Genomic DNA, 14,395 nt, shown 5'->3' with positions numbered 1-14,395 from the left:
TTAAAATGTATTGGAGCGAGACTCCGCCACCGAACACAGTATAGTGTATACGATGCTGGTGCTACTACCAGCGGCGGCATGCAAGTGTCGGAAATCCTGGGTAATTTTTTCAATGCCTGGATTTTGGGATTGTTCCGGACGAATCCCGGGACAAGCTTTCGGGATTGAGATAAAACCGAGACAGCGCATACAAAAATGAAACAAAAGCAGAAGAAGAAGAAGATTTGCTCAGGGTAAAGCCTGGTCCGTACTATTGCGTTTCATCGCGTCCGTCAGTGTCGCGTCCGTCTGAGAACCGACGCAAGCACCTTCGAAAGCGACGGACGCATAGGTTCGCCGGCATAGGACGCATAGGTTGGACGGAGGGATTCAAGAAATGTGGGTCGTTGCCCGGGCAACCGTGCCGCCGCGCGCCCTTACCTTCTTTTACTTCACTTCATGTCGTCGACTGTAACCTGTTTCTCGTAACGCAGCGTCGCAAAAGTGCGGAAACCATGCATCCGTCACACAGAAGCGGACGGACCTATTGAAACGCAATAGTCGCGTAGACGCGTCGGTGCGGACCAGGCTTAACTGTGACGCTTCCTGTCTGCGCTCTTTGTGTGTGTGTCTCTTCAGCACTCTGTCTCTACATGTCAATAAAAACACTAATCATAACTATGCTACGATAATTTCCACCGTATTTCAGTATTATATGTTGTTGGGCTAGTTGGTGCATTGCAGTACAGAAGATAGCGCTAGAATAGACTACCACAGAGTAGATGTAAACAGGACGAGCGCTTACTTACAACTAGTATGTATGTATGTATGCATGCATGCATGCGTGTGTGCATGCGTGTGTGCGTGTATGTGTGTGTGTAGACCTTCTGTAGAGGCCCTAAAAGTTTTGCCCTTTCTTGCTACATCGCCTGTACGTGGCGTCCATCTTCGGCACACACGCTGATCGAATCACATGAATCCTGCGGGAAACCGCTGTCCTACTTTTTCTTTTCTTTCACTTCTCTTCTTTTTTTTTTCTAGTTTTACCGTTGATCACGAGCACGGCCTTATCAGAGGCGTCAATAATCGAAGCCGCCTCACGTGAGGCGGTATATACCGCACCGCGCAAGGAAGGGAGGGAACATGCGTATATTGCAACTGCAGACTCCGAAAAAAAAAAGGAAAGAAATCCCGGGATTTTCTCGAGCAAGTCCCCAGATTTTGGGATTCGGGCTACCCCGTATCTCAACACTATGCAGAACGCTATTTTTCGGGCACACACGAGTGCACTTGCTTCGAGTTCTGTTCGGCGCAAAATGTACTATGAAACAGAACCGGATTTAGTATGTGGCCATTTGAAGCGTCCTAAAAGTACGCTATATTCTGCTTTATGTATCGTAGCGGGTGTAATATAACATCAACAATCCTCCAAAACATTCCTCAAAGCATGTGCCACGCAAAAATCGAAATTTACGTACCCGTCAACTTGTTCCCTAGTGATCATGTCCATGACATCAAAAGCACTGCCTCGCCAGAACCGCACTTCAGCGTAACATCTTGGACACTGCGCAGAAAGCTAGGAACGCTGCGATAGCTTTTGCCACTTCGCAGCCTCACGCACGCCTCTTTGCTGATAAGTTCCATTACCTCTTTCCCCTTGGAAACGCCGTTCCTGATAAGGAACCATGACGAAGGAAGTGGCGTTCATTTGCCATTTTCGTGAGTTCCAGCGACACTTCGTCACTAGAAGATGTCAATTTGTAGCCCAATATATCGCGATAACGCGGATATTCTTCGCTATTACACAAGTCGTGACATTCGTTCTTGCGTGGGCGGTAGGAACGCATCTGCGGCGTAATAAAGTTTCGTTTAGAGAAAGGATTCCAGTTATTGCTGTCCGGCGTTCCGCGTTTTCTTAACTTATCATTTCGCGATAGTGGATTTACTGGGTTTATATAACGTTACTTGAAGCTATAGTTATTACACGCCGCCGGATATTGTGTAACACGCAAATGATAAAATGGCATCAGGCCCAATAAACTTCATGGTGAAAACAGCAGAAACGTGTTGCGTTGTACTGGTATTTTCTGCGTCGTCTCACATAGGCTTTTCGACAAGTAACCTTAGGGTTAGGGTGTCGACACGAGGCTGGTTCGACGAGTAACCTTAAATAATTTACTGATGAATAATGAAAATGAATATCCTGGGAAACAATGTAACATTTGCTTACGTAATCCCTCTGCGTTTCAATGCAGCTTTTAACAACGTAATTAATATGTATTCGCCACGACAAGTTAGACGATGATCAAGACGCGGACCTCTTGTTTAGTGCATTCGTGCCCGATCGGTGTTATATACTTGTATAAATTGTAGCTTTTTCTTATATCGTGAAGTATTGTTGTCTCATGCCTATTTATTGTGTGTTTTATTAGAGTGTTGTTATACCTGATCCTTTTGCTCCGTTTCTGTAGGAGCCCCCGAGTGGTCAATAGTAAGATTAAATCAATTAAATAAATTTTGAAAAATAAGTTTATACTTACATACAGGTCCTGGTTGAGAGTTGTCCAGGTATGCATTGAGTGTGGTATGAATAACGTTAAATTTTGGGCTGGTTGGAGACCCAGTGGATCATTTAAAAGAATGTCAGGGTTGTGAACCTATGAGAGAACTGGCCTACAGCTGGCTAACCTTTTCAGTGACTTTCATCTTTCATTGTGAACCTATATTTGACAACACTGAAATTGTTTGAGAAACCAGGGATTCTGTTGTATCAAGAAGCGTTGAAGATTAAAAGGCTGGGTTATAGTTGCGTGAGTATGCCTTCAGTATTAGTGTATCAAAAAATACTTTGCAAAAAAAAGTAAAATTTGAGCAAAGGATAAAATAGCAATAGCCAATCAGAGAGGATGACAACAGGATGAACCTATATTTAATAGCGTTGTTCGCGAGAATAAACTTTGTTTTCCAGTGGCAGTGCTTTGTCTGTGTTCGTCCTTCTACGTACCTCGCACTAGAGTTTTTATCGATTTTAGTGTGCGGCATGAATTGAACTGGTATTTATTAGTTGGGTTTGATATGAGTTGTCCCGGTATGTGATTCCCTGGTATGAGGTGTCCCGGAATGAGCTGAGTATGATATGAGTTGAGTTTGGTATGAGCTCTCTGGTATGGGTTGTCTTGATATTAGCAGTCCTCTTGGACTACCCAAATCCCAGAGCAAGAGGATTAGCACACCCTTCCCTCTCACGTGCCACCATTTTTCCTCCCGGAGTGCCCATACCATGACAACAACACAAAAGGAACGGCATTCATGACATGACGTCGTTCGTGATTTATGAGCAAATGAAACTTTCGCTCTCCTTCTCAAGAAACGGGACAATGAGGCGAGGCATCGGATTGGTCTCCTCAAACGCGACCATTGGAAGAATCATTTGAGGACACCAATCCTAGACCTGTCCTTACTGTCGCGCTTCTTGAGAAGGAGAGGGAGAGGTAATGACGTAAATTGCGTTTATTTTTTTTTCCCCCATCGATCATCAATCACGAGCAACACAACCAATGAATCCTGTTCCTTTTGTGTTGTCGTCATGGTAACGACGTCTTTCATTCCGCCAGGATTTTTTTTTTTTCTCTCTTTTGTACACATTTGAAGAAATCAATAACTGAACTCACGTGTATACTCCTCTTAAGGATCCGCGAGAATTGCTTCTCGTATTGGTTTCACACGAGGCCAACAGTACAAACATTTCCTGGCAATAACGTGTCGTCTTCTATTATGCTCATCTTGGCTATTTTAGCTGCCAGGATAAGACAGCTCTCGATCGCGTCTCTCTATTTTCTTTTTTTTTTTTTTTTTTCTGACTGCTGCGATTTCATTCCGGAAATACTGTCCGGAGAACATTACCTCTCGTTCCACGGAATTCTTTGCTTCGACGTGAGAATCATTTATATCGGCGTCGCACAATAGTTAAATTGCCACAAAAATATATCTATACCACTATATATATATATATATCGAAAGATAGTTAAGATTAATGATCTTCTATCGATAACACGTGTTCTGTGCTGGTTTTCAAACTTGGAAGGTTGTCTCGAAAATAAATAGCTTCATTAATTGCCTTCCTTCCGTATAATAGATGGTACTAGGAATCAATGCGAGCCGATTATCAATCGTGACGTTTTTATGCCAGTACTTTTTTTTATTGTGATTATATGATAAAGGCGCATTGAAGCAAGACTTCTGCACGTAGATAAATTATTTAGAGGTGTTTCCGATTGATTTACAGCTTTGCCTCGCTGACAAATCTCGATGAAACTCAGAGTCGGCCTTAATGCCTAGGTCAGAGTCGTCCCGAGGCGAGACGCCGCCTGGGGCATGATTACTCAAAGCCCGACCACACAAGGCGAGGGCCTATTGTCACAGGAGTTGTTTGATCATTCATAGGGTACCTAAATAGCTATCAGGTACCCTAATCATTCATCTTTCATGCGCCATCGGTGATAAGACTATTTCCAGCCGGCGCATTAGAATTTCCTCAATGGCAGAGAGTGCAGGTACCCTTTCTTAAGTTTTGCGCGACCCTTCATAGAATAATCAACCACATCACGCCTTCGGTGTCTTTGGGTGAAAGAAGACATAGGCGCGCGCATTCAACTAGCCATCCACGTTCTCGAAGACAGTGAACATGAAAGATGCGAAGAAAGACGGTCATAAGAACCAACCCAACAGCGTCTCGCCACAGAAAGGATTGGCAGGAACCAATGAGAAGAACAAGCCTTCGAAGACAACCGCGTACAGAGGCACGAAAGATCATCGAGGTCATCTACCATCTACAAAGTCTTCAAAGGTCACCTCACCAGCAACGAGTGGACAAGCAGGAAACGAACCATGCCACAACCCACATCCAGTCACCAAGGCCAAGGACCACAAACACGGCGGAGTCCAATCGTCATCTACAAAGTCACCAGGAACCACCACTCCGGCACACAACGGTAAACCACGAGAGCACCACCGCAGTCCACTTCCGACCAACGCTGCCAATGACCCTATGCTTCAAGTCAAGCCACCATCAAGCCCAACAAGGCTCACGTCGCAGGAGAGCAAAGGCCCTCACGGACCGGCAATTTCTCCTGGGCACCACGCGGTCGGAAGTAACTCTCAAGATCTGAAATCGAACGCTGCAGTGGAGAAGCCCAGAGGCCACACGCGATTTATCTCGAACGACGAAGAGCGACCCCCAAAGCTGAAGACCGACACCGAACGCGTTCCTGTCGTGCCCGAGATCGATGAACAGAAGCCTAAAACATCAGTGCCAATTTCTGCTAATCAGGAAAAAGGAGTGGATGAAAATGAAAACAGAAAGACACCTGGAAAAAGGATATTCGGTATGATCACGAGTTTCAAACGTCCGGAGGGTGCAGGGTTTAGGACGTTCCGTGCGAAGGAGGAAAACGAGCATCGCTACGAAGACATAGACCAGGCTATTGAAAGGCTAGAGCCGAAACATGGCACAAAAATGTTTGCAGAAGATGTAGAAGTAGAAATGGAGCTATCGCCAAACGCCAACGTTACAAAGCGCTCTAAGCGTTCCAAGAAGCGGCACGACGACGGGGCATTGTCACCGGGTGCCACTTCATTGGACGGAACAAGTAGGGTGACGCCTGTCACATCTCCCACGGGTTTCAGCAGCCCGAGGTCCGGCACAACATCGGCAGCCACAAAGAAAAGCAAGCGACCTCAAAGGCAGTTCACAGTAACTGGAGCGTTTGTGAAGTTGTGGAAGAGAATGACATACTTCGGACACAAAGGTGGGTGTCTGTGCATGTAGATACATTAGTGATCAGTGTGAGTGGCATTCGAGGAAAGCGTGGAGGAGAGAGCTCGGTTTATGAACAGGTTTCAAGGAGCAGCTCGATTGGTTGTCGAGACAAGGCAGTCAATGGAGCCTTTTGGATACCCGCGTCGTATCCTAGCGGCTGTCCAGCCAAAACACGATCGGCGCTATATTGGCGCCATCTATTCAATATGGAGGGAACCCTCTTCGTTGCCGTTAGGGTTCATGCGCAGAAGCGTTGCAAAAAAAGGTCCATTAAGCTTGGAATAGACGAAATGGCCGTTGTGTATCTCCTCGTATGAGACGTTATCAAGAGTCCGTCATACACTGTAACATTACAGAGGTTAACAGATGCAACAGAAAGTGAATGAAGGTTCCCCTTACGTGAAAGAGGGGCCAATGATGTCTCTCCACGGGCAGTTGGGGACACTAAAGAGCTGCGCAGGCAGTCAAACTACTTGCATTGAGTTACTGTACACTCGTATGTGGCTATAAATATGGCGATATGTTTTTCTTGATTTTTCCAGGAGATGGTGTAAGCCAAGTGGAAGAGTTTACCCCAGGGGAAGTCGCATCATTTGTCGGCGTGTTCCTCATCCTCATCGTCATTCTACTGCTACTCTATTATTACTATCAAAAGAGAACGTCGAAACTCGAACGTCTCCAACTGGACTGCACTTCGTCAGAATGCCAAAAAATTCGAAAGAGCTTGACGTCGATGCTCAACGTCGACGCTGACCCATGCACCGACTACTACAGTTACGTATGTGACAACTGGCTTCAGAACCACAGTAATGTCAGTTTCATCGAACACACTGTACAACTATACCATCGCAACATCAACGCCACACTTTTCGGCAGCAAACCAGAACCGACAGACAAGCAAGGCATGCACCTCTTCAGCAGACTCTACAGGACATGCTACGAATACTTGGTCGACAGCGATCTGACTCTCGAGACTATTGTGTCTATCACTAGCCAAGAACTCGGGATATCGCAAGTTCTTAAAGCGAGTACCTTCGCAGAAATCTTAACATATTTGGTCAATGCATCAGTTACAAGAGGATTTTCTTCACTGTTCAGTTTAAACTTTATATACAAGGACAAAAAGCCGTACCTCTATCTTCAATCAACGGCATCTATTCAGGATCGCATTGAGGAAACGATACGAGGCGCTGTTCCACAAGAACGGAACTACTCTTTCAGCTCTCAGTTTGAAGGTTACGTGAGAGATGTGGTGAAGGCAATTTACCACGAAAATGATGCAGAGAGACACGTCGGCCAAGTTGTCAAGTGGGACCGGGCCTTCGACATCCTTCTCAAGAAACCTTCAACGGAGGTTTACAAAAGTTTGGACGCCTTAAGCGATGTCTTCGCCCCTATCAGCATGAATCAAGTAGTGGATCTAGTGAACAGAATGACTCCGCCCAGACTGGCATTAAACGCAGCCAAAGACCTCATCTTAGTACGTGGATTCCAAGCCATTGTCGATATGATCGCCACCATAAGCAACGAAACGCTCTTGTCTAGAGGCATCTACTTTGCAGTCCATTTGATTACGAACGTTCTTCGTTTCTTCTACCTGCAACAACATCTCATCAACGCCTCGCCTGACGTTCTAGTCACAACCTGCTTACGAATCACTCAAAAGGCTTTGTTGCACACCTGGCCCTATCTGATATCGCGAAAACTTAATTACGCCGACAGAGCATCGGCAGCTCTGATGCTTGCACAGTCTATCAAACTGGCAGTGAAGCAAGGAGAAGCGAGCAAATGGATGACTGCTGACAGCACAGACTTCATCACGTCTGAACTGGATACACTGAATATCGTAACGTACCACAGCTCCATGCTGGATCATATGCAAAGCACATATGACCAGCTTCCGGTCGGAGACAATGTCTTCCTGGTCACCTACTTCGCCATCAAGCGCTTTGAGACAAAAGTGCTGTTGAATTGGCTGCCAACAGACGCCGACAGCGTCATTGCTGAACATCAGGTCATGTCCAACCTACAAGGGGTTCGCTTTAAAGACAAGCTTTGGCTCTTCATTTCTACAGCGTACCAGAGCGCTCCATTGTTCCAGTTTAATGCGCAGGCGAATGTACTTCCATTTTATATGAACCATCCAACTGTTGGGGTGCTCGTGGCCAAGGAATTGGTACGCTCCATCACGCTTTCCAGGAACTGGGACCACAAAACGAGCCAGGCAGTCCAGAAATACATGGATTGCTTGGCGTCCATACAAAGTTCGCTAGGAATCCAGCCTGAAGACCAAGTTACCTGGCAGAAAGAGGCGTTTGCATGGTCATACGGGTCCCGCTTGTCATACCGCGCCATGCGAGAAATATTTCACGACTATTCTAAACTCGATTCTTCCCTATTTCATGCTGCACAAGAGTTGTTCTTCATCTTGTCATGTCTCATTTCTTGTTCGCCACGCGATTCAGGACCAGCGTTCTTGTCCAAGGAGCAGTGCATCATTCCTCTTCTGAGCAATGTTGACTTTTTGCAATACTATAAGTGCACAAATATTACGCGTTTAACGTGTATTTCTTCGCTCTACTCTAGTTAAGTTGCGGAATGACCTCCAGTTCACGACCACTGGTTCATACAAATGTATCGCAATATTCACTTTGATATCTTCATTTGACTTGAATCCGATTAAATACTAACGTGCAATCGGCTACAGAACTCTGACTACTATTAAGTTGCGGAAACAAACTCCCATTCACGACCCCTAGCCGTACAGATGTATTGCAACGTTGATAATCGATACAGTAAAGGTAAATACAATATAGGAAGGACCAGTTCTCGTTGCACAGTGGACAGCTGTCTGGGCCTTTCCGGAAGACTAATGTCTGCACAGTTCTCCCTGAAGTCTGCCCAGGACGCATACTAACCCCTCTGTCCTTCCTGCTGTTCTGTTTACGTCCGTACGCCACTTATAGCCACAGTTGCTTCGCGGCGCTAACAAGGAATCTCAAAAGTACAGGAAGGCCGATGTAATAAGGGACTCTCTGCCGCCGCAAATCAGCTTCCCCCGGGTAATGGGGGAATTGAAGCAGCGGCCGAATCATGACCGGGCAGGGAGCAATGTTTTTTCAGAACCGCGAACAGCCGAGTAGCAGATAACATTTCTCTGAACCAATCAGCGAGCGTGAACTCTGTAGCGTCAGCGCGAGGTCGCATGCAGATCACATGATGGTACTGCTCTTCCCCACCGTTGCGAGCACGGTCACTCTTTGCGGCGTACTTTAAATTCAATATCTGCGATAATTACGAATGTGTGGGGTGAATCACTTCTCATGATGCATGTAGAAAGAAAACAGAGTGCTAAAAATGACTTGTGTGCTACTTTAAAGAAATTGTATCGCGGTTGGAATGAAAAAAATGGCAAGGCAAGCGAGAGGGTGAAGATGGCGCATAATGTAAAATCCCGAGACTAGGGAACACGAAAGGACAGACACAACACAAAGTCTCAAAAAGTTACAATATCCGCGTTAACCACATTCTTTTTTATGAGAAAGAAGAAAAAAGGAAAGTTACCTTTGGTTGTTCCAACGTTCGAGGGCGTCCTACCGTTTAGGTGAGCTGTCGCGTCCTGCGCCCCGAGATGTACGCATAGCCCGAAATATGGGCTCACTGCTTTGTTCCTTTTGTTCACTTTCCTCCACGTAGTCTGTAAGCTGTTCGCTAAGTAACCCTGTATTTTAACCGCTCTTTGTCTCACTTCTTGACTCACCGAGCCTGGCACGCGTGCACGAACGTTGAGGGAATTCCTCAGTGATGTCCTCTTCCTGTGGTCTCCTCAGTAGCTTTGGCAGTGCTTCGACTGTCCTTACTGCTACTCTGTCGTAGAGCATTGGTATTAAGGAGGTTCCTCAAAGGAGCAGAGGATGGCACTTAAGAGCTACCTCAAAGTTCTTGCAAGCGGGGCCCGATGTTCATTTCTGAGCAGCAGCAGAACCATTGGGATACACGCTGCAAAAACCGCTCACTTCTATGTCGTGTTGCATCATGAGTTCATAAAACCTTGCTACACACGTGCATTGTCTACTGTTTAGAACTCTACAAAGGTGAAAACTGGAGAACATTCGGAGGAAACAGACTGAAGTACAAGCCTGAGGGCGAGAGCCGTTCAATATTCTCAACCGAGACTTCTACTACTGGGCACACCTACTTAGAGTACTGTAATTACAGCTAACCATTAACTTTGGCCTCCTTTCTTTTTTTTCTCGCGCATGTATGAAATGCACTTACGCAAATTGTCACAATTTCGTCAAAAGACGTACTAAAGTTCCGAATCATTACAGGTGATGACCCCTCTCAACATTATCCCCAAAGGGTTCCATTTTATCGCTGCCTCACACGGGTCATGTTCCAGAAGGAAGAGAATTGACAATTTGTATTCACTTCTACGGGTAATTTCTCTCTCCCGAAAATGCTCGGCAATGTGCCAAGAACTGATAAGCAGGTGCTTCGTACGCCTGGTAGTCGGGGCGATTCGGGTCAACAACTAGAGACTCCACTGGGAGGGCGGTCACTGACTTATGTCTACAAACGAGCTGGCAGAATAGTGGATGCCTTATACCGGCCATGTTTGTTTAAGGATGATTATTTTCAATATTTTAGAGGACTTACGTTTATTGCGTACATGTCTCACTCGCTTCTGTCTCAGAAAACCACGTAACTGCTTAGCAGCAACACGGAACAGCTTGTTCACGCGGGTAGCTTGTGGGTTGACGACAGCGCGACGTCGGTGTGGTGTAATCAGTGCCACACCTAACCGGCAATTAGAGAGGTGTAAGTTGGACAAAGGCACTCCCTGATTGTTCAACTGATGTCCTTTCAACGAAGTACGACGTCCTTCAGGCGTCTTTCAAAAGTCTTAGCAGTTACTTTAGTGCTCCAATCCCCAATCTCATGTATGTAAACTTAGCAGATAAGGTTGCTACAATCTAGCATCCCATACAAGCCTCAAAACCACTGAACTTAGTTTCAGTGCTGATGCTGTTCGCTAGCGCTAGAGAGTTAAGAATAACAAGTTAGATATACGCTACTTTCCATTTACTTAAACCAAAGTCGATCGTTCGTGAGATGATGGACATAAAACTTTAAACATCTGAGGAACGCCCCTAGCAGACGACGCCTTGTGAGTGTACGATGTCTTGATGACAGCCCGAAGACGAAGCGAAGTTTTCTTCCCCCGATGAAACGTCACCCGTGAAGTGGAAATCGATCCACCCTTTTCCCGGTCACTGCAGATGTAAATAGGTTTCTATCCCCCGTCGGCACAGTCCACGACGTTCTCCACTACCCGCAAGAGGGCTGTAATACCACTTGCGATAAGACGGGACGGATTTACGAGAGGACGAAGAGAGCGCAGCGCAAAACGGATACGTAATGTTCGTGTCACATCCGGAACCCCAGCACTGATGAAAATACATCAGGAGTTGCATTCGCAGTGATTATGGAGGGATTGCGCAACTTTCTTCTGTAAAAGACGCCGTATCGTCCCGTTCTTTTTTTTTCTTTTTTGCTAACGGCGTAGGCAGAGGAAGCGGGGGCTTCAAATCCCCACTGAAACCGTACCTTTGATAGTGCATTTGGGAGGGGGAAACGAGGGTGAAGTTCTCTAGAACCCCTCACGTAATATATTTCTGTCTACGCTACTGTACAAGGCCGTGTATTATCGCCGCCTCTTGCAGACAAATTGTCTCAGAAAATTCGTGAAGGTATTATACGTTTATATCACACGGGGTGGGCGAGGTCGAGGTGACTTCAAATCTGTTTTCAAAGTTTTACAGCAGTGGGGAGTAGGTGGTGCTGCTGAAAGGGCTCACATAGGTGGGCAACGTCACGACTGACGCCCTGAAGGAATGTGCGTCCTCTGACGACAAGTAAGGGAACTGTTCCGACATATGTCTGAAAGCGTCTGAGGAAAACCCAGGAAAGAACCCAGACAGCACACAGCCGGCACCGGGATTCGAACCCGGGCATCACCCAGTCTACCTCCCAGTCTCGACGTGACATGGCCAGCACGCTAACCACTGAGCCACGCGAGCTGGTTAAATAGACGTGTGGCTCAATGACGGGAAGAGCCAACTGGAATTTCGTAGGTAGCTCGTAACGCGCGCCAGGGAGATGCCGCTTTCGTCTTCATCGCCGCGAAGCCGCTAGGGTCCCCCTCCCCCGCTAGAGGCAGCGGGTAGCTGTCTGTCCAGGTGACACGTTTGAGCAAGCGGAAGTCAAAAGGAGGCGACGGGCGAGGAGTATCTTCAGTAGGGTCAGCGGCCGGACAGGAGGCGATGCTGGGTTCTCCGTGAAGGCTGGCTTGAGCCTGTCGATCCACACTAACGACATCTTCGTTGCCGTTGATAGAGATGCGGTAGTTCTTGTCTGCGCGCACGAGGACTGTGTGGGGTCCAGTGTAAAGGGGCGTGAGCGTCTTCCGTAGAGCGTCCGTCCGGAGTAACACGTGTGAGGCGGTGTCGAGGTCCTGAGGAACGTGAGGGGAGCGAGAGGGGAGCGAGAGGAGTTTGCACGTGTGGGGACGGGGCGGAGGCGATCGAAGGAACGGTGGAGGCATTCCAGAAAGTTGGAAGGCGTCGGGGGCGAATTGCAAAGCATCAGGAAGTCTGCAAGAAACCGCATACTAGGTCGTTACATACGTGAGCGGCCGGGTGTTAAGAGGTGGTGCGAAGCCGGGACGTGCGGCGGGTGGTAGTAAGGCGGCACTCAAACTGTGGACTGCGGTCGGTGATGGCCTGGGAGGGAACGCCGAAGCGTGATATCCAAGTAGACAAGAACGTTACTGCAACGGTGTCGGCTGTGGATTCAAGCATCGGGGTAGCTTCGGGCCATCGGGTGTACCAGTCCAAGGCGCTAAGGAGATAGCGGTAGCAAGATGACAGGGAAGAGGACACTATGTCGAGGCGCACCCAGTCGAAACGGACGACTGGCAAGGTCACGATGTGTAGCAGGTCATGAAAGCAGGCCGGGGGGGGGGGGGGGGGGGCAGAAACGCAAGGTGGCATGACGCAGACGGTTGGCAGGGTCACTTCCGTTGTCTGCAAGCGCTGCCAACTCCATCAAAGGCGGGGTGGTGGCAGAAGCAAGTATCATCTGCACGTTGGGTGGCAGACGTTGCAGGAACAACTCCTTGAGAAGGGCTGCGTCAAAGGTGGGAGCGCGCTCGCTGAGGTGCATATGGCGAAGAAGTTGACTCTGGCGGCGGGCGCCGAGTTATTCAGCTCTTAGGAGTTGCTGTAGATACTTGCGTGCAGAGGCGGTGGTGCCCTCTAGAGTAGCTGCCTTTAGCGCGTCGTAGGGGTTGTCTTGAGGCGCCGCAGAGAGGACGTCAATGAGCTGTGCGGCCACTTCTTGGGGTAGAACGCTCACCACGTGACGGAACTTCGCCAGTTGTGATGTGATCCCCGCAGTGAGCAAACTGGCACTCGACTTGCAAGAACCATACGGTAGGGTTGTGGGTCCAGAACGACGGCAAGCGAATAGCATAGTGGTGAAGTGTGGGTGACGGCACGGAACCATCTGCAGCTTGAGTTACGGGCTGGGCTGGACTGACTGGCGGAACGAGAAGAGACGAAGGCTGGTCCATGGTGCGTCGCAACTTCCGAGTCACCAAATATGTGGCCCATTGAAGGTAGGCTAACTCAGGCAAACGTCTTTATTCGGTGAGTGCCGAAGAGCCAACAGGAATTTCGTAGGCACGCTTGGAAGCTCCAGCTCGTAACGCGCACCAGGGAGATGCCGCTTTCGTCTTCATCGCCACTATACAGCCGTATGAAAAATAGGCACCGCGAATGCTACTACTTGTAAAGCGCATTTAGTGGATTTCAGCTAACATCTTTCACGCCCATCTAACATTGACCCTCATTTCTTGAACAGTGCTGGACAAAATTTTACGGAACACGCTCCAGCGCATTCCTTCGTCGGAGTGACACGCAAGCAGCGAATCGTACCGTACAGACATGTGCTTAGGTAACCCAGTCAACTGTTCGCAAGTCCGTACGGTACCATTCGCTGCTAGTTTGTCACTCTGAGGAAGGAATGCACTGGAGCGTGTTCCGTAAACTTTTGTCCAGAACTGTACTGCAATTATCACTTGCGCGGCGCCTGTAAGACACGTTTCATGTAACTCAAAACACTATTTTGTGGCCTACGTGAATGTAGGGGGCGAATGAACAGAGCGCATCCAGATGCCACACCGTGCTGTTCCTGGGTCACTCTCCAAACATTCGACTGTTTTTTATTTCGTGTCAGTGCCGCGAAACAACTGTGGCTATGAGCGGCGTACAGATATGGATAGATGAAGAGAGGACAGCAGGAAGGAGTGGGGGGGGGGTTAGTGTTTGTCCTGGGCCGGCTTCAGCGGCAACTGCGCAGACTTCGTCTGGAAAGTCTGCCGGAAAACCCCGGGGAAGCCTCAGACAGCACAGCCGGTGCCGGGATTCGAACCCAGTCTCGGTATGAAACCAGATCATCCCAACCATTATGCCACTGAGCTGGTACTCTGCAGACTGCGGAAGCCCGACGGGTGCACTGGGAGACGGACGATTT

General features: G+C 48.0%; 2 protein-coding genes across 2 annotated transcripts in view; one reads left to right on the top strand and one right to left on the bottom strand.

The window, feature by feature from the left end:
* Positions 1-1,553, bottom strand: part of LOC135393790 (adenylyl cyclase 78C-like) — a 288,020-nt gene extending 286,467 nt beyond the window's left edge. Inside the window, exon 1 of the mRNA XM_064624059.1 lies at positions 1,458-1,553. Within this exon, the coding sequence (XP_064480129.1) occupies positions 1,458-1,489 (32 nt within the window). The 5' untranslated portion in view covers positions 1,490-1,553. The remainder of the gene's footprint in view (positions 1-1,457) is intronic.
* A 3,074-nt stretch (positions 1,554-4,627) lies between these two features.
* On the top strand, positions 4,628-8,471 carry LOC135395250 (uncharacterized). The gene is made up of 2 exons (XM_064626488.1): positions 4,628-5,786; positions 6,340-8,471. Exons 1-2 carry the CDS (start codon positions 4,664-4,666, stop codon positions 8,385-8,387), a joined length of 3,171 nt encoding a protein of 1,056 aa, XP_064482558.1. The 5' UTR covers positions 4,628-4,663; the 3' UTR covers positions 8,388-8,471.
* Positions 8,472-14,395: the final 5,924 nt, after the last annotated feature.

The sequence above is a fragment of the Ornithodoros turicata genome, chromosome 5 (genome assembly GCF_037126465.1).
Source record: "Ornithodoros turicata isolate Travis chromosome 5, ASM3712646v1, whole genome shotgun sequence".
In the NCBI taxonomy this organism is placed as follows: domain Eukaryota; kingdom Metazoa; phylum Arthropoda; class Arachnida; order Ixodida; family Argasidae; genus Ornithodoros; species Ornithodoros turicata.
Note: the sequence above shows the minus strand (reverse complement) of the source record. Positions and strands in the feature narration are given on the sequence as shown.

Coding starts and splice junctions, on each gene's coding strand:
- LOC135395250 (XM_064626488.1), top strand. CDS start 4,664: ATGAAAGATGCGAAGAAAGACGGTCATAAGAACCAACCCAACAGCGTC. Junction 5,787..6,339: donor GACATACTTCGGACACAAAG/GTGGGTGTCTGT, acceptor TGATTTTTCCAG/GAGATGGTGTAAGCCAAGTG.